General features: G+C 27.4%; 1 protein-coding gene across 1 annotated transcript in view; it reads right to left on the bottom strand.

The window, feature by feature from the left end:
• Positions 1 to 208: 208 nt before the first annotated feature.
• The window catches only part of LOC111625787 (vacuolar protein sorting-associated protein 51 homolog), a 47789-nt gene continuing 24284 nt past the window's right edge, over positions 209 to 23713 (bottom strand). Inside the window, exons 7-18 of the mRNA XM_023369005.1 lie at positions 22971 to 23071; positions 21030 to 21249; positions 20830 to 20952; positions 20535 to 20642; positions 18095 to 18187; positions 17957 to 18004; positions 13660 to 13889; positions 13553 to 13574; positions 13350 to 13451; positions 9929 to 10041; positions 1023 to 1101; positions 209 to 947 (exon numbers count right to left, since the gene is read on the bottom strand). Coding sequence (XP_023224773.1) covers positions 918 to 947; positions 1023 to 1101; positions 9929 to 10041; positions 13350 to 13451; positions 13553 to 13574; positions 13660 to 13889; positions 17957 to 18004; positions 18095 to 18187; positions 20535 to 20642; positions 20830 to 20952; positions 21030 to 21249; positions 22971 to 23071 — 1269 coding nt within the window. The 3' untranslated portion in view covers positions 209 to 917. The remainder of the gene's footprint in view (positions 948 to 1022; positions 1102 to 9928; positions 10042 to 13349; positions 13452 to 13552; positions 13575 to 13659; positions 13890 to 17956; positions 18005 to 18094; positions 18188 to 20534; positions 20643 to 20829; positions 20953 to 21029; positions 21250 to 22970; positions 23072 to 23713) is intronic.

Genomic DNA, 23713 nt, shown 5'->3' on the forward strand with positions numbered 1-23713 from the left:
ACAGAAAGATAAATATAGAGATAAATACAAAGTTCAAAAATTTTCAGGCTTTTAAAAACAATGACCACCATTGAAGGAAATATACAGTAACTAGCAGGTGGGCCTGGCGTTGCTCGGGCAAAAGTAACGATAACTAAGATAAAGATTATTACGTTACAGTCAACCTTACCCGTTTTCACAGAATGCAAGAATTGGGTCCNAAATGTATCAAGTTAAGTTGATCTCTCCAGAGGAAAGAAGACAGAGAATTCTAGAAGTGAAACAAATACTTCATATACAGAGCCGAAGTTTAAAGACAACAATCAGGTTGTATGTTCTTAAATGATTTTGTGAGCTCTCTCTCTCAACCTTATATCGGTTATAGTATAAGTCCGTATCTCTCTCGACTTATAGATCGAAATTCGCATTTACTATCTCTCATTTATATAATAGTTTGTATTAGTTTTAATTGTTTATGGTTTATTAAATTTATTCTTATTTATTTTATAAAGAAATGTCTCTCAATTATTATCGGAATAGGATTTCCCCACGTGTGTTTATCCGCGTGTAAAACAACTGATAAACTGGTGTCGGAATCCTGACGTAGATCCGAATCTCGCGATTAGGATCGTTTATAAAAGCCCTCCTATAAAAAGTTACAAGAGCCGATCTCACGATCGAGCACCCGTAAGTGGCGTAACTTTGTTTATGTCCTGGCTGATCTCACAATAATCTTATGGGACCTCCATTGAGGTTCATTGTTAAGTGGCAAATACCTGTAACTTAAATTATTCACTTTTTATTATATGTAAAAAGTAATTAAGAAAAAATACATATCTTCTTACATAATTATTTAAGTTTAATAAGACATGTTTATATTCATGACCTAAGATATATACAAAATATAAATAGATCTGTACAGATATAATATTTACAGTTCAACCTCTTTCACATATCACATCAACCACCTAAAATAGAAAAGTAAATAAATAATTAATTTTTGTCAAAAGTTTCATTATAATATAGTATTTTTTAATACTTACACTTGGCTCCATCATAAGTGGATCCAAACATCTATGAATTGCACTTCCAACAACTTCATCTAATAAAACATGTACCAAGCTAAAAATAAAACATTTAAAGTTAAATCCTAAATTTCAAAACATTCTATTAAATGATATATTAAATTGTTTCTCAAATTTATTTATTTGAAAAATATTTATATTATGTAAATTAAAATTATCAAAATAAGTAAGCATTATATATAAATCAATATCGATTTCTCTAGTTGACTGATTAACTCACTGACATAGTAGCTTTTACTCAAAAATTTCATCTTATAGAAAATCAAACTGGGATATTTGAAAGTAGATACCAAGTACTGTACATTATCAGAAAAAAATATTTTTGTTCTACAGGTCATCAAAATTTAAACCTCAGACTATCATGACATGTTTATAATTGTTATTTTTGCTCAAATTATTTTAAATTCTAATTTCCTTTTATTTTACTACTGATTATATTTATTAATACTCTGATATTATTTACAATTATTTCATCTATATATATATAAAATTAATATCAATACAAAGAATTGTAAATTACAACAAAAATGTAGAAGCTGTTGTGATAGCCTGTGCACAGTAGTTTTAAAAGGGTGAGATTAAAAAAACAATATGAAAAAATAAAATACTTTATTGTTTTACAACGTAATTTTACAGAGTAACACAATACACGAGATTAAAGAGAAACTAAATGGAAACAAAATGTTATATACAATATACTGTTTAATTTTTTAATTCTTTCCAAATGGGAGGGGTTTAAACCCCTATAGCCCTTCCTAGTGCATGGCCTTGAGCTATGTAATGCTAGGATTAGACCAAGAAGAAGGCCAGTGACAGACCTCATCTTTAATCCTGTATTATGTTTTAAATTTATTATAATACAGTAACAAAAATAAATTTATAGAAATAATCTAAGTATCATCATGAAACCAATCAAAAATCTTCCATTTTAAACAATATAATATAATATTTAAGTACTTGATATTCCTGAAAAAATAATTTATTATTAACATTGAAGAGAAATTACATATAACAAGCATTTATCGTGACATTGTCACAATGCTGGGCTGCTATTTTTAATTTATTTCATTTAAAATATATGCTCTCCACCTCAAATTAATTATGTAGTGTCTTGCCTCTGTACATCATACTTTTCTTTAACAATAGAGTCGTACCAGTCATCTACTAACTGCTTTCAGGGGAAAATTTTTGAATTGAAATAACATGACTTCTGATTTGCATCAGAAGTTCATATATCAGTGTAAGGTTTCCACATCTGGTCTTGTCTTTCACCTATCTAACTCTGTTCTCAAGATTAAGGAAAGACAGTGGTAATTTATGTCTATAATTTTTTCACATTACAGTGCAATAAAATATTATTTATAAAATTTGCTTGATGTGATTACTATTTTATCAAATGAATGTCTCAGACAATAAACTGAAATTTTTTTTATATATTAAAATATTGAAGATGTAGTAATATTGTATTTGAATATTTGCAAAACAAGATTATATTTTTGATAAGAACTGCTGTCAACACTGTCTTTCAATGTTAAATTATTTTAATACTAAAGAAAAATGAAAATAGCAAAATAAAATTTTTTAGCAAGTACTTTTTGATATATCAACTTGATCATCAGAAAAACAAACCTTTTAAATGCTTTGTTTGATTGCCTAATGTATATGAAGTTTTATGAAAAGTACTTCCAAAAAGAAAATTTGTTTTGCAATTTTTATTTTTCTTTGATATTAAAATAATTTAATATCAGTATTATATTAAAGTTAAGTGTCTCCTTAACTCAATGGTCTTCAACTATTCATGGTGCATTTGAACAATCAGATAAAGGTTGAAACATACATTATTATTAAATACTACAGACCTAGCCAAAAGGTCAATCATGAGCCTTTTTTTAAAACCTTCTCTGCAAAAGCTGGTACACGTTTGAAATATAATTGATAATGCAATATTTGTCATTTTAATTTTAAAAAATTAATCTTGCAGCAAGAGCTTCATAACTAATCTTTAGTATATTATTATTATTAATACCACCACTTAAAATTGGTTATACTTGAATTAAAAACTGTAAAACCTATAATCCAGCAATTTTTTTTAATATGTGCAATAATATAGCTATTAATTTTTGCAATGTTGACTCCTTCCCCATAGCATGGAAGTCTTTGTTCAAACTATAAATCTTACTATCCCCCCTTTCTCTTGTCTTACATCACCTCCCCTCTGCACATGTGTATGGCAATCCCATTGTTTCAGCAGCTGGGGATTAGTTTGCCTGATGATGCCTGTTCAACAATAGCAAAAATGTTTGCATGCATCAAAAAAATTGCTGGATTATAGGTTTTTAGAATTTTTAATTATTATTAATCTAAATCAATTAGCAAATTAGCAATAATCCATAAAAAACATTTTATTTTTTTAATTTGATAAATATATAATAATTTAATAAATTGTGTTATTTAAGTTATAATTTAAATATTTTGTCTCTGAATTAATGCAAACAGAAAATAACACAGCATTCTTGGTTCAAATTCAATTAGTTACATTAAATGAAGTATTTATTGTTTTAATTTATCTAACTATTTCTTGGTACTTACTTGCGGGACTATATTATATTTAATTAAAAAGATGATGAAGTGAAGTGTTAAATTCTGAACTGTAATTTAACTTAGTGCATTTTCATTTTTGATTTTTAAGTTAATCCAGTTTTATTTTTATAAAACTTTTTATTTATTTACTAGCTGCAAGTACCTGCTTTGCTGGGTTTTTATTTGTTCGTACATTTATATATAATATAGCTGTTTTTTTTACATAAAAGACTGTTTACTTCCTCTACATAATCTTTCTCTGATTCAATGTGTTTCCCTATAATTTTGAAGTTGCTTTTCTGTTTGGTTATTTCTGTTTTGATATGATTCGAGACTGCAAAAATTCTATCTTACACTTTGGCATTGTTTTTTATATTTTTACTTTTCACACTTCACTATTCACTTTTCACTTTCTACCTTTTTCTGTTATTCATACACTTTTACTAATGAAAATTCAACTAAAGCATGTGCATCACATGTCTCCAAAAGCCATACCCACTACTCACACATAACAGTCCTTGACTAAACCAAAACATTTTCGACTATTCAAAAACATTTAAGATTAAGATCACATTATAGCCAATCTTACACATTTTCACAGAATGCAAGAATTAGGTCCCCTGTTTCCAAACTAATTAGAGAATTTTTACATGCGTCTAAAAATATGTTTGATTTCTTGCAAAAATGCAAAAAACCGCATCTGCTCCTGTAAATCTTGCACGCTGCTTTCTCTTAACACTTCCATTGTTACACATTTTAGAAGTCAATCACTTTCAACCCCATATCTCCCACACCCTTATAGCTATTGAGACGCAACCACCATAGTGCACGATGGAAAACTTGGGGCTACTACCACACACAAACACCATTCATGTGTAATGTGTAGTTTTGGCTGCAGAGTGAAATATAGGAACAAACACGTCCATTTATATATATATATATATATATAGATTTGTTAACAATAATGTAAATCAATAAAAATGCCAATTAATTATTGTATGTTCCAAGCATCTTAATTTTAAAATATCTTGCCATATAATTGTTATATAATATTTAAATATCTATAAGGTCTATTATTAGAAACATAATATACTATACATTTATTTAACTTATATATCAATACATTATGTTTTCTCACATAACTTTTAAACATTTTTTGAAAATACTAAGCTTCATTCTAAAATAATATGTGGAATATGATGATAAAATTAAACTAAACAAATTTATAATAATCCATTTTTAACCTTTGAAATTTTCTTAATCAAATTACAGTTTCAAATTAAAAAGTCAATTCTCATAATTTGTTTAATAAGGTTATAAAAACTTCATTGTAAAGCAATTATAAAAACAAAAATATAATTCATTACTCACTCAGAACACTTTTTTTCCAGAGTTTACATCTTTATTATCCTAGTGCTTCCCACTTCATAAACAGTCAAAATAAAAAAAAAGTTAAAAAACACACCTTCAAGAATAATAATATAATGTATCCTTTTAAAATATACTATTACCTTGAAAAGAAGATGTGTTAAATATGTGTTAAATAGATATATTGTTATTTTTGGAATGATAAGATACTCTTGAAGGTGCAATTTTTAAATGTGATTTTTTTGTTATTTTGACTGTCAATATCCGTGAAGATGTGTTGTAAGAATTGAATAACATATAGGAATAATAGATATGAACTCTGGAAAAGCATTATTTTTAGTGAAGAGGGTAATGTGGAAATTCTTTTGTGAGTTAAATTATTCATTACTTTTGCTTGATATCTGTCATTTATACCATTAAATACATGGAAATACAAAGATCTGTTTCCACTTGCAGGAAAGTACTAAGAAAAAGAAATGCATAAACGATTCCTGTTTTTGTAGTACACAGTCAAAAAATTATTATGAGAAATGTTAAAATTTTTGTGTTGTTATATATAGAAACAAAAAATCGATAATAATCAACAGAACATGAAAATTCTATTGATTAATTATCTTCCATATTAATGTTAATATGGCAGGCAGAAATAAATCATATAAAACATTGAATGCTTACAATAAAATATAAACATGTTGGATTAGAAAACTTCAGATACCAGTAATATTTAACTTTTAAAAAATGCATAAAATGGAAGAAATCAAGTGAGATATTATGACTACTGCTCTTCTTGGAGTTATGATGTCTGTAGTGATATTGGGCCTACTCTCCCCCGAGTGCGGTCTTGTCAGCCCACATCCAATCTCTTTACAAGTAGCCGTAAAAGTAATAAACAAAGGGTTGTAAAAAGTATGGAGAAGAATAGCCTAAAAGACTTTTAGCTAAAAACTGTATTAAGAAGTTATCTACAGTATAATCTATGTTATATATATGATACTCAATGATATATGATGGATTTATATTTATATGTTCTTTTATTTATTGTATGTGTTTGGCTTCTAAGAATGTTAAAGTTTGAATTTAAAAAAATGAAAAAATGTTTTAAATTTCGAATGCTATAACAAAGAACAAAATTCATTTTTGATACTATTAAAGATGTTTTGAATTTTTCTTGTTTGAAGATGATTCTAGATGACTTGTAGTGATATTGGGTTCTCTACATTGCCATTATAATCAACAATAGATATTATTGGAATTTTTATTTTCCACAAATTACACATTCTACATTTCCAGAAAATGGGGCAGACATGTAAACAAAATTTTTCTTTACTTATTTATTGCATACACAAAAGGAAATGTCATAAGACAATTGATATCCCCCAAAAAATGCCCATAACAAAAGATTAAAATACAAATAAAAAAATCACTAAACAGCTTCAATAAACAAATTATCATAGAATTTTTAAATTCACCTAAGCTTCCATTTAATCCCAGAAATTTCCACGTACTTCTGTTAGTAGCATTTCATTAATTAATTAATAGTGGGGTGCAGATGTCTTTTGCAAGCAAAATCTTTTGATTTGTAAACTTTGTCATCTCTGGGAATCATTTTCCACCACTTCAGTAAGAATCTTTAAGTCCTTTAAAATAAATTTATATTTTCTGAACATGTGGCATATCTGGCATTGCATCCAGTCACAAAACATGTTTTGCCCATAGTTAAACAGCACATTTTGAACTAATTTACTGAGAAAGGCACTTTACCACTAACAAATGAAGCAAATATTGGTACTCAATACTTTTTGTAAGTAGTCATAAATCATAAATAAATGAAACAACTATATTTTTCAAATGTATGAATGTAATAGAGCATACAGTTACATGTGAAAATTCCCAACTACAATGTGCCTTCTGATAGATAAGTTTGGACGGTTTTGAAACAGAGCTATCTCACCTTTCTTTCTTACATTGTAGTATAAATACTTACATGTTATAAAGTGCTTTCAGTAAATGGTCAAAATCAAATAAAAATTATGCCTTCTTTCGGTCTGTTATGTGACAGTTATCAATTTTTTTAATGTGTTTATTAAATGTTAAAATATTCCTGAATTCTTTATTATATTTGTATGTATTTTATTCTGTCATTACAATTTGTAATTAATATAATAAATTTATCCTTTTCCCTCAAAATCATTGATGTTAGTCAATAATTNCTCCGTAGCGTGGCGCAGGGTCGGAGGAAAGTAGTTCGGCTGCTCATCCACTATTGGTCCAGACTCTATCAATCTTGTCGCGAAACGACGTTATAGGAGGTACGTTATACGAAAGTTGCTACAATTTTTTCGCTACGTTATAGGAATTGTCGTTATAGGAACGTACGTTATAGGGGGGTCGACTGTATATATATATTAAATATTTAAGTATTAAGTACATATACATACACATATATACTTAAATAAAAACAAAAAATTATGTATTACAAAGTAACCATTTACAAATGTGTTTAAAATGTAGAAAATTTTTGTGTATAGATTGTTCCACACAGCCCATATTCTGAATAGATTAATAGAAAAAGGATCTGAAAGAAATGGAAAGTCTAAAAGATGGAATAAAAAAGAAACAAGTTTAGTTACAAGTAACACATGATGGAACTCTCAGGTACAGCCAATCAGAACAAATGGAACCATGGAAGTATTTATATAAAAGTAAACAGTCAAAGTACAGTGGGTGATCAGTTAACAAACAGTTCGGACTGTGAACAAATCAGACAATGAACACTTTTGTGAAAGTTTTTTATGTTTGGACAATGAACACAGGTTTTGATAGTGAACATTTCACAGAACAAACACTAAAAAGAAGCGACTTAAAATAAAGAATACCGACCTGTTTTCCTGTCTCCAAGTGACAGTTTGAAACCTTTTAGAGCTTGGAAGACATAGACATCGATGCTCAACCCAAAACCAATTGGATAGTATTCCTCCAAACTTAGAAACTCTCCCATGTAATTCCAGCTTTTTATTTACCTTTCTGACAACTTTTTATAATATTTTCGAGACTGATGAGCACTCATTAAGTTTTGCATTGGTTTTTATTTTCAAAAGATGACAGTTTAATAGCCAAGGCAAATGTCTGATGTTGCTAGGCAATATGGCTTGAACAGATCTACAGTAGGCACAATCTTAGCTAAGAAAGATATAATCAAGAGGACTCAAGCAGCTAAAGGAGTAATGAAAATCACATCTGAGAAACAAAGATGTGCCATCCATGAAATAATGGAGAGATTGCTTTTAGTTTGTTATTATATGTAAATAAACATAGTAAGAAAGTATATAATTTTTAATTTATTTTTTGGGTCTCTGGAACAAATTAATCAAATTTCCATAAGAATCTATGGTAAATCAATAATCAGTTTACGAACAATTTGGGTAGTGAACATTGTCTTGGAATGGATTATGTTCATTAACTGATCACCCACTGTATTTGATATGTTTGGCAAAACTGGGAATTCCCAATTTGGATCTAGCAATGTTAGCATTAGGAAGGTTAGAGAGTTTATTTAAAATGAAAAGTATTTTATTAGTTCTTTTAATATTTTTCATAAACGTTTTTGGCTTCTATTACAATTTTTCTGTAAGTGAAAACTAGGTTTTTCCATGATGTTTCTGTACTTGAAAACAGAAAATATTCCTGTTCTCCATTCTTGTAACAGTCTTCTATAGTATTTTTCCATAAGTGGAAATTAGGCTTTCATGTTTATATTATATATAACAACTGTATTTTGTATTTATTAAATTAATTTTTAATAAGAAAAAGGTTAAGCTAAAAAAATCTTAAGTTATTTTAATAAAAACAAAATGATAAGCATATTAATGAAAGCATCAAATCAATAACAAAATCATTGATTACCAGCAGAGTTGTTGTCTATGTAGTGAATTAACTTCTGCACAGTCTTTTTCAAATGACCTTCACTGTAGACTCATATTTATTTGTTTATAAAGAAAGAATTGTATTTATGAGCAAGGCTGTGGCTAGAGCATTTGGCACCAGGGACTTAAAAATGGTACCTTTTGGATAAATCTTCAATTAATATTTTTCAGACAGTTTTCTATGAATTTATTAGATCGCCCATGTAATAATTTTGGAATTTTAGCATGATACCATCTTGGCATCCTGAGCATGTGTCCTCTCTGCCCCTGCCTTTCCATGACCCTGTTTACAAGTAATAAAAGATTTTATAATACTGTATAGTATTTTGTTTTTTGTCCACCTTGCTGCTACTTCATTCCATTCAGCTGATAAAGTTTCTTAGGAGAAGACTGGTAATACAAACAATTTACAAATTCTTATCATATAATTTGGCAATGAAATATATTGATGTAAAAATTTTATAAGAAATTGATAAATTATAAAAAAAATAGTCCAAGAGAGGGTTTAGTGGTGAATTAATTAATGTGGTCAACTTTGTTTTTTTTTAGCTTTTTAATGTGAGTAAAGTTTATATTTAATAATTAAATTGTTAGAGGTCTTAACTGCTCATTTATTTGATACTTTTTCACAATGCAAATAGCACATGTTATAAATGATTGCCAGATATACAAGTTTATTCATTAAAATTATATAGATGACAGATAGTTGATATCATAAATAGCAATCAACAAAATGTATATAATCTAACTAACTTTTACTGCAATTATTTTAATCTTCATGTAAGCTATTATACTTTAAAATACAAAAGCACAAAATAACATAGTTTAATCTAACTTTTAGATGATGAAAATGAAACTATATATAGGTATAAAAAAAAGAAACAGCTAAAAATGCTTATTTATCATTAGTTTAAACTGACAAAAAAAATATATATATATATACTTATCCATTAAATCTTTATAGATTAAGATAGAAAATTTATGAATACTTACTTCTCATCAGAAACAAATCTCCATAAATATAACTGTAAGTAATGGGTATCCACTTGTATTTGTTGCAGTCCATAACGACTGAAAGTACGTAATCGGACACATTCCAAAAAAGTCTAGAAAAAATATAATAATAGAAATTATTTTTAAATCAATAGACTCTTTCAAATAAAAAAGCAATATAAAATTAGAAATATGATTTATATTTTACTGGTTTTTTTCAATCAAATGATATTAAAAGTTTTATCAGAAATATGAACAGAAATAAAAATATATAGTTTTTGTTTTCAAAGTCTTAACTTTGAACAAAATGTTGACAAGAAAACTTCTAAATCTCCATAAATCAATTGCTTGCTTAGAAAATTTAATTTTGTTTTTTTTTTTTTTTAAATTTAAATGAAAACTTTATTGGTTACTAGAAGAAACAAGCATTACAACATTAGGTAAGATTAGCAAAATGCTAACATTTTTGACCAAGTTAATGGGACATCTTCAGATATGAATAGAGTGAGATATAAGCAAAATCATTTATGTTTGAAGATGGTCTGTTATTGAGTCAAAAACATTATTATTTCTCTACCCTTACATACTGTTAAAGGTATATAACTTACTTCAGTAAATTTTAACTAGCCATTGTATCAGGTCAGTCCATAAGTTCCTGCGTATTTTGACCTTGAGAAAAATCTTGTTTTGCTGTTAAAAATGCCAGTCTAATGTGATACTTTTTACACTAAAGTGTTAAATTGGATCTCATTCATATAATACTGTTTAGAATTGGGAACATTTCAGTTGTTTATTTTCATTAAAACGGAAGTAACAGATGAATATAAGAAACATGTTTTATAGTTTTTATTTTTAAGTGGTGAGAATGCTACAAATGCAGCTAAAAAATTAAATACTGCTTATAATCAAACTGTAACAAGTGTAAGGGCTGCGCAGAAGTGGTTTGAAAGATTTAGAAATAATGATTTTAGTGTGGAGGATAAGGCTCGTACTGGAAGACCTGTTGACTTTGATGATGATGCTCTCTCTGCACTAGTTGAAGCAGAACCATCTTTAACAGTTGATGAAATTGCGGAACGTTTAAATTCATCCCATGGAACTGTTCATAGACATCTACAACAAATCGGAAAAGTTTCAAAGCTAGGAAAATGGATACCACATGAACTGTCAATAGCTAACTGACAACAACGTCAACTGCTCAACTCAAAAGCTTCAACTGGGAAATTTTACCTCATCCACCATATTTGCCAGATATTGCTCCCAGTGATTATCATCTTTTTCGGAGTTTGCAGAATTTTTTAAAAGGAAAAACTTTTGAGGATGAGAACAATGTAAAAAAGGCTATTTCTGAATATTTTGATTCAAAACCGAAATCATTTTACAAAGACGGGATTAAAAAGCTACCATCAAGATGGCAAGAAATTGTACAAAATAATGGTGAATACATTATAGATTGAAATAAGATTTAATTAAAATTTTTTGTTGCTTTTTTTGTAGATAAAAATGCGCACGAACTTATGGACTGACCTGATAGTTAATTTAATTAATTTAATTAATTAACAGGTATACGAAATAAAATAAAAATTGTTTTCTGTTAATCTTTGTAATATTATCTGTAAAACCAGTATAATAAGTCCTGATAATAGATGAAAGTCGAATTTATAGTCGAAAAATTTACATATTAATGATAGTTAATTTATTTGTTTCTTGTATGCAAGCTTTTATATAACTTAAACTATTGACAAGACTATGTCTTGTTTATAAAATCGTACTGCGTCATGTTCTTATCAGCATAGAGGTATGAAGGAGTACATGTAGAGAGTTGATATTTGGCACAGAGTATTAGGTGCCCAAATCATTTGCGCATAAAAAAATCCAGACTCGTAGGTAGTCAGGGTACCAATATTAGAGTCAAAATAAAATCCAAAATGGCGACCCTCTTCTACAAACAGACAAAACAGCCACCTCACCCCACCAAAGTTACGTAGGGTAGAGTACCACCCGCAGTCATTCTAATAAGTAAACTCTGACCTTAGGACTGAGGGCACCTGCACATGACCTTTGCCCTTTGACCTCACTTTGCTCCTGAACTCTAACAAGGAGAGACATCTTTTTACTACCTTTCGATTTGATAGCCGCACTGATCTTGGATTTATATTATATATCAACACTGTTGTAAATATCACTCTGCTGATACAAATTAAATAAATTATCAGTTTCTTAGTAAATTTTTACCAACAGAACATTCACTGAAAATGGCTCGTGGTCAACCTCGTGGTTGAGGCAGACAAAGTTTTAACGATCACACCCAAAAGCAGTGATATCAAAGAAGATAGATAGGAGAATGAGAACGAGACCTGCCTTGAGCATCAAAATGATTCTGTGACCGAGACATAGTCTTGTCCCAAATACGGTTTTGCCGTTTTACTTGTTTTAAATTTAATTTTAGATTTGACATATGAATTTAAAGATTTATATTGAAAATTCTTATATAACTCCACTATTAAAATATGCTATTTCTTTTCTTTTTTTTTTTTACAATTTAAAAATCCTTTTAAATCAATACTTTACAGATTTTTATCATTTAATGATCACATTAATACTAATATAGATAACTGCAATGAGAGAATTTTATGTTATAGGACAATAATATTTGATTTTGACAAGACTATGTCACATCTCTAAAATTGCACTGCTGTCAATGTCAATGTCAACCTTAGAGATATGAAGGAGTACTCCTTCATATGTCAGGAGTTGCAATTTGGCAGAGTATTTGGTGTCCAAATCATGTGCACATAAAATAAACCAGACTTGTAGGGCTGAGAACTGGGTTAAAATAAAATACAAAATGCTGAGACTGTTTCTACAATCAGGCACGAGTGCAAAATTTGCACAAGTATTGCTCACACTCTCCAAGACATAGTCTCGTCCCAAAAATGGTTTTGCCATTTTACTTGTTGTTAAGCTAGATTGATTGATCACTATATAGAAGTGCCAATAATTCTTTAGACTTCAAATCTGTTAAATATGATTTAGATATTATATGGATATAAATAGTTACTTTCAACTTCCTTATCAAAATCTATAGAATTTAAAATACTTTGGAGCATGAACAAAGCTACCCAGACAGTTTTGCAAATAGTATATAACAATGTGGCAAAACATATTTTGCTGTGTGTCAGTATAAAAAATTTAAACTACAAAAATATTCATTAGTAATTCATTTTTGTTGTTATTATTTTAAATTGAATTATTCTTACATTTAATAATATTTTTCTGTAAATATCATTTTAAACTTTCTTGTAGATAAATAAATTTAATTGTATATTTTCATCATTTTTTAAACAAAAGTTTATAGTTTTTGAAAAGTTTCAAAATTAATTTTTTTTCTTAAATGTTAATATAAATGTTAATTCAATACCTTCAGACTTATTTTGATGATTCCAGTCATAACAGAAACTTTAGAGAATTCTACTGTACTGAAAATCTCAATCTTTTCTGAAAACAGCTTCTGTATATTGNTGTGAAAATGTCATAAATCATTTGGCGTTAAGGATTTCTTGAAGGATCACGTTCATCGTTGATATGATTTCATTACGTACTTAAAAGCAAACACAATTCAATAACTAATAAGCCATTGACTAAACTGACAATGTCAACAATATCGCACTTTGCTTTCGTCACGTAGTACAAAATAAAATACAGTATATATCTATTCTAAAATAATATACCTTGGAGCATATGCACTCCAATTTGATCTCAACTGTTTACTAGCACTACAAGGATATGTACGACGACTGGAATCACTACTGCGTTCATGACGAATACCTTCTTCATACAATTGACCAACTTGACCATCAATTGCAGTGACATCTTCTACTACTCTCTTCATGACAGCTCTGACATTCCGAGGCTCAATCGTATTCAACCAGTCACGAGTCTCTACACTTTTTCTCAACATCTATAGGTTAAAAATGCTTATAATAAAACAATAAATAATTATAATTGAAAATATATTTAAACATTTTAAAAATCCTTCAAACAGAAAAAGTCAATATCTCATTACATATTTTAGACATCTAGTCTTATGCACTAACTTTTCACATAATTTAAGTTTTAATTGTAAGATTAAATTTAATTGAATATTAGATATATCTCAAAAATAAAATACAGTTTGAAATTTTTAATTTTTTAAAGATAATACACAGAGTTTTCAAGCAAAGAGTTTTTAATGCTACAAACATATTCTCATGTTCTTTAAGTAGATTCCAAATGATATCAAAGCATCAAACTTATGCCTACAAATTTTGGGACTCTTCCATCTGATAAATCATTTCTGTGAGTATTATTGCACATTTTTACTAACATATAATTTTCATGTTCACAACATATTCATGATTTTATATACTCTTATTGTATTTTTTACAATTTGAACATGTAAAACATCAATAAAAACAACCTAATAAAAAATGCTTTTAGAAATAAACAAATAATAAATTATTTATTTTTGAAAGTAAACTATGGCATTTAAACCTATTCAAATTCTAGCAAGTACTGTAATGTTATATATGTTACAGTCAAAACCCGTTTTTAGTTAGAACGCGTTTTAACTAGTTGAAACTAGTTTTTACTGAATGTCTTTGTTAAAACCTGTTTTGTCTAGTTGAAACTAGTTTATACTGAATGTCTTTGTTAAAACCCGTTTTGTCTAGTTAAAACTAGTTTTAACTCAAATTCATTTTTGACTAGCAGTAAATTCTAGTTTTAACTAGACAAAACCGGTTTTGTCTAGTTAATTTACTGCTGTACATGTTTTGACTTTAGATAAAACTAGTTTTAACTTTTAACATTAGTTAAAACTAATTTTAGCTACATAAATATGTTTGGGGGAAATAAAGTTATGTATAGTGATTCGGCGGAAGATGCCTAACATTTTGCTTATGAAGAAAATTACAGCGCTAATTTGAGTTTAGGAGCCCTCTAATGAAAATATCATATTCTGGAGTATGTCTTTCAAATAAAAGTTTGGAGTTTATTTTAAAAAATTCTATACTGTGTTTGCAATGACGACTTTTTCACTGTCTGGCATTTTAAGCATCTCACCCCAAGTATCTGGGTGAGATGCCAAATGCCATTAGGGTAAGATAACAAATATAATTGCTTAAAATTAATTTTTGAATTTCTTAACCAAATTTAATTTATTGCATATGTAGTACAAAGTACTTCATAGTAAGTATAACAGCACAGTATAAGTATTGTTAAGTTTCCGCCCGTTCTAACGTGTTCTATAGCTAGCTGAAAGCTTTTTTCAGTCCAAAAACTTTTTTGAGAAGTCCTTATATAATTTCTATGCATATCCTGCAATAAAACGAGAAAACAAAAGTTTATTAAAAATAGGCATATTGGAAATCAATTAACAAAAAATAGGCACGTTACCCCAAGAAAAATGTGGCATATTTTCCATTTGTTGGGGTAAGATGCCTAGTAGAGTCACGTGCTCCAGCATGTCCGATCGGGATCGGCGGTAGCTGACAATGGAAACTTTAGAACCTTAACTACATCACACATTAATTGTTTTTAGCAATTTTTAATAAATTCCATTTTAACTTTTAGTTTAAAATTATTCTAGAAACATTTCACAACAAAAACTTCGTTCTTATCTAGCTTTTATTCTTCTCGGATGTAGAAAATGAAGTAACGGTAGCCAACTACAGCTTTCCGCACTCAATATTGGCCCAACGATTCATCATACAAATACATGACAATATGTGACGTCACCGTTTGAAAATATCAAAAATTAGGCATCTTCCCCCGCTTACCATCTTACCCCGAATCACTCTATGCGTTGCAGTCAAACCAGTTTTTAGTTAGGATGCGTTTTAACTAGTTAAAACTAGTTTATACTGGATGTCTTTGTTAAAACCCGTTTTGTCTAGTTAAAACTAGAATTTACTGCTAGTCAAAAATGAATTTGAGTTAAAACTAGTTTTAACTAGACAAAACAGGTTTTAACAAAGACATTCAGTATAAACTAGTTTCAACTAGTTAAAACGCGTTCTAACTAAAAACGGGTTTTGACTGTAACATATACATGATGAAATTTTAGAAAAAACTGATATAGATGATGATTATGGCAGATCCATAGGGAGTTTCAAAGACTTAAGCCTTCTCCATTGACACAAAACATTAAAATTTATTTGTTTAAACTTCAAAACATTTTTAAAAAACATTTATGATGGCAAATATGGTTTATCAGACCATACACAATACAATCACCCTGTGCATGTTAATAAAAAGTACTTATGATTATTCAAATTTAAAAAATTTTTCAGTTATCTCTCCCTTTGTGTTCTTCTGGATCTGCACTGGATTATGATGAATCCAAAACAGAGAATTTGATCATATTTCAAGTGAACATTATATATCTGAGCCTGAAGATGACCTATTCCAAGAGGCTGAAAACATTAGTGTTTTATTAAATAAACATTTCTCATTGATGGAAGGTGTTTAATGTTTTATTAAATGTTTTAAAAATGCTGAGTTTGATATTTAGTTATTCTGAGCCTAATGCTGAGCAGAATTTGTTTAGTACAAAAATGGATAATATTTTTACATTAAAATATGAAAAATGACTTAAAAAGTTTATCCATGCAAGATGCATCTTGAGAAACATCTTAAATCATAATTCTGGGAGAATAGCTAGAATTTGCATACATTTTTATTCAAAAAATTTTTAAGAAGAGAATGAATTTGTTATTAATGTTGTCAAATGAAGTTCATTTTCATTTAGAAAGTTTTTGTTAATAAATAAAATTGTTAAATTTGGGCTATAGAAAATTCAAAAGTTAAGCAAGCAGAGAAAATGCACTGATAAGATGCATAATAATAAGAAGAAGTAATTAAGAAGTAAGAAGTAAGAAAAAGAAGTAAGAAGATAATAAAAAGTAATTGTATGGTATAACATATCACAATGTATAACAGAATGGCTGGTCTTAACTTTTTAAAAATGATAAAATGATAACTGTTACTGACAATGGTAAAAGATACAATTATATAATCAATACAAATCAAGAACATAAACTGAAAATATTTACTATGCCAACTAGGTAACCTTTATTTTATTCCAATAACTAAATAACAAATTTGACAAATGTTTTTGAGCAGCTTGACCACCCTACTTCAGGTCCATTACAAATGTGTAGAATAAATATTTCAAATAGAACATACTTGTAATGGACTTGAAGCAGGCTATTCAAAAACATTTATCAAATTTGTCATTTAGTTACTGGAAGAAAGAAAAGGTTATTTAGTTGATATAAGAGAGGTTGAGGCAGACGTTTTAAACGTGTAGGACGGATGTTCGGTGCCGCTTTCCTGTAAGCCTAGAAGTTTGACGATGGTGTTTGGAATGTCGAGCGTGATTCCACCGACTATCCAAACACCATTGTCAAACTTTTAGGCTTACGGGAAAGCGGCACTGAACGTCCGACCTACACGTTTACACGTTTAAAACGTCTGCCTCAACCTCTCTATAATCAGTGTGTTTATTAGAACATCAATTAATATTTTGAATGATTACCATGAATTATGATTTCAAGAGGACTATACCATTATTCATATTGAGAAAAACAATGAACATATTATGTAGTTTTTCTAATATGAAACTTCTCACATTATAATAACAATAATTTGTCAGCAAGATTATCTAATTCAAGTGACCAGACTTTATTTCAGAAATATTTAAAGGAAAGAATTTAATATAGATAACATTTCTCTTGAAAATAGGAGTATGTTCATGTTTTGCTGCTCAAGATCAATATTAGTGTGTTGTTTTTTTCATACATAAGTTACTTAAATATCAATGTTTCAGATTTGTATTAAAATTAAAGAATTTCAATAGTTCATTTGTTGATTTTCTAAATTTAATATAATAAACTGTTCTAGAGGATTCATTGCATTTATTAAGAAAAATAATTTTAAATTTTTTATCTTAAATAAATAAATTATTAAAAAGCAAATTTTACTAACCTGAGATATACTAAGTCCTTGAACTCTTACAAAATGATCAAGTAATTTCTAGAAAACATAAAATATAAATGTGTATCTTCATTTGTTTAAAAAATTATCAAAATTTAGAGATAATATTTATTAAAAAAAACTAAATACCTGTGCAGTTTCTGCTATTTCTTCACATAGGGTAGTTACTGATGTTAAGCCAGTTTGATCTTCTACAGTAAACTGTTCATCAGTAAGTGATAACTAGAAAAAATTAACGTTAAAATACTTTATCATTATTATCCATTCTTTCAAAATACTAAATAAATTTATATTTAATACATCTTATACTGCTTACAATATACTTCCTATATACATAAACATCTCAAAGCCTGATATTTTATAATAAACCAAAATTAATCAGGCTACTTTACCGCTACTATTAATAATTAAATACTTAGTAATTTGATATTAGAGGTAGGTGTTAGGCATCATATCTTATTAAATTTAAAAAATATAAATAAATTAATATTCATTAAATAATTTAAAATATTATGGTTGACATTGTAAATAACCGAGGATGGTTATATCCAAATTAAATATATCTGGAAGTGGGGAATCGGATGGAGGACTGGGTAGTAACTGGAAATGTATCTGCATGGTAAGCAGCAGTTGTGGTTTCAAGTCCTGTTCCAGGCCATTTCTTTTCTTTCAGAATATTCTAAATTATTTAATAAATATTAATTTAATTATAATTATTAAATTTAATAAGAGATGGCACCTAATATCTATTTCTAGTGCCAAATTATTCGGTATTTAATTATTAATAGCAGTGGTCAAGTAGCCCGATTAATCCAGCAATTATCTGGCTTATATGTCTCAAAATTAAAACTTCTTAAACTTTATTAATATTTGAATAATGCATGGATTTATTCATACATTAATTGCATAGTAAGTACAATATTCATGTCAAATTTTGCTATAGAGATAGTTTTATGTAGATAAAAATAAACAAAAAGCATTGTCTTAATGTATTTATTCTTACAAACTTTGATTTCAGAGCTCTATACTGTTAACAAGTCTTTAAAAATATTATATAAAGTTATTTACTCACACACTCTTTAAATGATTAATTGATTACAGAAAATTTTGAAAGACAAAAAACTGATTTTATAAATATGCAACATCAATATGTAAATAAAAAATATATAAATGAGATCTGCCTAACTAGCCTTAGGAAAAAATCATCATTATTAGAAATTAGATATTCTTAAGTCAATATTGAGTTCGTTTTGGATAATCTGTGTAATTTTAAAATTTAAAAAGAGTAATACTTTAAACTTAATCTTGCACATAAGGATTGGACAGCTCTTTCCCTCTTTAATTTCCTGATCTCAGAAATACAGAGCATTCTTTTCATCTTAACACAAGTTCTGAAAACATTTACTTCAGATGTACTAAAAAATAATTTAATTGATTATATCTTGGTTTCAAACAAAAAAAATACAAATTCAATTATTAAGTGCCAAATTTGTATTTTCTGTCTCAATTTCCTCCAACAATTACTTTGATATGATCTTACACACAATTTACAGGTATTAATTAACCCTATTTTAGAAGGAATTTCTTTCTTTCAAAATATTTTAGCTTTACACTTATTTTAATTGATAATAGTTAAAATGCCAGTTTCAGTCATTAATATTCTTTTTCATATTGCTAGATTAAAACATAAAAATATGGATTTAATAATTAACTTTAATGTATTGAAAACATATTTAACTGTCAATTAGTTTGTCCTAATAATGAAGAATAATAACTCTATATAATTCTGTGAAAATTTCAGAAAAATATTTCTTGTAAAAGACTTATGATATATTATACTATTTAGATACAGCAAAAAAAATTATAAATTTCAAATCATAATAAAGGAAACTAGCAAGTTAAAATCCAACTAGAAATAATGCTAAGATAAAACTTCTTTTTTTTTAGTAAAAAATAGAAAACTTATAGTTAAAAAAATATCATATGGTCTTTGCAATAGTTATAATACTATCAATTTAACTTCTGTGGTAGTGCGAAAGGAATTATTTTTACATAAATACTAATTTCTTGAATAGCAATTGTAATCAACTAAACTACTGATGAATATCTTAAAAATACAGAGAAATTCTTTAAAGATCATAAATTTTAAAACTGAAGCAATTCTACAAACTTTTAAATTCATTTTCTCTATCTTGTATGATAATTTCTTTATTAATATTTCATCTATAATTGCTAGAATAGAATATAAACTATAATAGCTGCTATCAAATTTTAATTCTTTTAAAAAATGGATTGTCATTAATAAAAATAAACTTTTAAAAATCAGTTTTAAAGATACAAAAAAATCCAAGAAAATAGAAAAAAATTAGACATACTTATATGCTTCTCAATTATTTTTAAATTAAAATTACTATGATTAAAAAATTAAATTAATTACATGAAATTATTAATTCCATAGATATTCCATTGTATAATCTGAAAATTTATATTATTAATTTTGATTAAAATTTATATTTGTTACCGAAAAGCATGTTCAGTATGTTTTTATGATTAATTACTTTATACTTACTAAATAACTAATAGAGGAAGTTTTCAAATCCAGACATAAACGTGATAACAATAATAACAAAGCAGGAGGAGGAACCATATTTTTATCTCCAATAGATGAACAGAATTCCTAAAAAGTTTATAATCTATTTAGAATCCTAAAGTTTAGAATCTTTTAATTATATTTTAAAAATCTTGTATTAATTGAAGTTGAATAATACTTAAAAAATATAATCAACATTAAAAAACTTATAAATGTTTTATTTTATAAAATTTGTTAAAAATATATTATTCTGGAGATAATGTCTTAGACTTACCAAAGCAACATTATTTATATGACGTAAGAAAGCCACAACAACTCCTTCTCGAACATATTCTCGACAAAATGGTTCTCGAAAGTGCATTTTCATTGCAAATGTAATATCAGATTGAATAAAAGCCTATATAAATTAATATATTATTAAAATAATATGATTAAACTTGATTTATTATTATTAAACTTTTTAACATAACTCACTTGCAAATTGGATAAAACTGCTTTAACTTGATCAGCTACTGATGTTTCCATTGTGTTTAACAGATCAGAAAGACTTAAACTACCTTCCTGACCAACAGTACGTGGAGCTGCTAGATTATGGCGAATATCTGTTAGACAATCAGTGAGATGCTGTTTTAAAGTTTGTAAATAATGTTCACAACGATCTTTTCCAGCTTTAGAAACAATATCAGTTCCTTTTCTGTAATAATGTGATAATATATAAATTGTTATTATATATAAAAATAAAAAATAATATAAAGAACTAAAATAGTAATTAGAATGAAAATATCAGGTAATTTTTAAAAAATTCTAAGTTAATTAAGTTTTCAATTAACGCATAATGATTTACAATGACAGCTATTTCATGCTGTCATTATAAACCTGGCATATTTATTATTATAAGTTCTATTATAATATTTTATTGTATGTTTGTTTGTTTAGTATGCATACCTATAACTCAGAATTAAAAATAAATTTTAATAAAAAATAACAAATGATAAAAAGTGTATCAACATAAGTTAAAATATGCTATTAACTGAAATTATAAATTTATTTTTAATACAAAGTTGCATATCCTTTCAAACAAGTGTAAAAAAATTCTGACCTACATCTAAGTACCTATTCATATTTAGTAAACTCTAAAAAAAAGCTCTATAGCAGAAGAATAGGTAAAAATGATGAATAGCACTCAGTCCACCTGCTTACCCTTCATTATCCAACTTATTACCACTTGATGTCACACAATTTTGACTTTCTTCATATATATATACTTTTAAAAGTGTCACTTCCAAAATAATTTTGAATAATAAACCAAATGATTAATGCATTTATTCAAAAGAGCATTTGAAAACATAATTCAGTTCTAGAAAGAGCTTCAAATGGAAAAAAAGGGAAGATAACCCAAATAACATTGGATAATTTTTTTTCACTTTTAATGAAAGAATTTAAAAGTTTAATTGAAAAAAGTAATAAAGATTTAAGCTTAATAACTTTTTTTAATTTCATCCTCTAGTAACTTTTTATGGATTTTATGACCTATTATTTGTCTTTCAGGACTTTACCTGTCTTTTGTAAAAATAAATAAATAAATAAATAAAATTTTTAAGATGAAAAAATCTCTTTTTATGACAAATGATTGTTATAATGTTCATCTTTGAATGAGACTTTATTACTACAGAATATTTAAAATTTATTATATATAAATGCACATTTAAATTAAACACACTATCATATATCTTAATATAAAATTATGTTATATGTAATTTTTCTTCCTTACTTAGCAATTTCTATTAATAACGATATCCTTACAATAAGGTTCCAAACTAAAAACTTCATGTATACAGACATTCTATAAAATTCAAATAAATATAATAATAAAAAGTTACCATAAATTAAATATTTTAAATTTTATTTTGAAATATGTACTATATTTCCTGGATTCTAAAATGTACATTTTTACTCAGTTTTATCTGACTTAGAATGAATGGTGTCTTACATTCATTGCACAAAACATTAATCAAAACTCATCATGAATAGACCACGTAATGCATTATGTATGAATAACAGGCATTTTCAGAAAAAAAAAATGCCTGTTATGATTACATCAATTCAATTTGAGTTTTGCTGATAGCAAACATTTGATTTAAACTCTTTTTTTAATGTTTAAAATGCTTTCAAGGTAAATTTTTAATGAAGTATTATAAGAAAGTTATTGTATATGCAGAAGAATATAGAAATGAAGTTGTCAAATATTACTACCTCAAAGCATTTCTGCCGTTTTTTTCACTGTTACTTAAAAGAATGTAATAAAAGTATTTTAAAATTTTTTCCTCCATGAATCTTAAAATTTGATTTGAAGACATGGTAATATGTTATTCAGATAATATTTGACTTAAATAAATGCAATATATATATACATACTTTGAAAAATCAATATCTAAAAGCAATCTATTCATTGCTTGAAGACGACGATGGAAGCGATCTAATGCTCGAACTAATATAGTGTTATCACCAGTTTCTTTCTAAATAAAAAATAAAGATATTATAAAATATTTAAAATTTTGAACAATATTTTGTAATGCATTTAGAAATTCTATTATTAANATCAATATTAGTGTGTTGTTTTTTTCATACATAATCGATTATCCGAAAAATAAGTTATCCGAACAACCCCAGTCCCCAATTGATTTGAAAAAACGACACTCTAATGTATATAAAAATACACAGCAGAATTTTGTTTTATATGGGAGTATTAAATATGGATTCATGTCTTTTCAAATAGAAAATAGTTTAACTCACTCCTAGTACCACAGAATCTGAATGTTAGCAGCTGGAAAAGCATAGCAAACCATGCTTCTCCAGCTGCTAATATTCTGAACATGGTAAACTCTTGAATGCTACTCACTGTGATGAATATCCTGGTTTGCATGTATTATTCTCATGTAGTTCACTTGATAAGGTGTAATAAAATTTGTAAAGTACTATATTATTTTTCCGACTTTCCAACGATTATCGACACTACTGTGTGCCGGAAATAGCCGTTCCCTAACGGGTACTTTACGCGGATTCGCGTTAGTGTGCCAGGCCTGGACTTTAAGCGTGCACCGAATTAAATAATGACAAAGTTTGTCAATAACAAAATCAAATATTTAATTAAACTTCTA

Source organism: Centruroides sculpturatus, unplaced genomic scaffold (genome assembly GCF_000671375.1).
Source record: "Centruroides sculpturatus isolate CEXI.00-Female unplaced genomic scaffold, Cexi_2.0 scaffold355, whole genome shotgun sequence".
Taxonomy (NCBI): Eukaryota; Metazoa; Arthropoda; class Arachnida; order Scorpiones; family Buthidae; genus Centruroides; species Centruroides sculpturatus.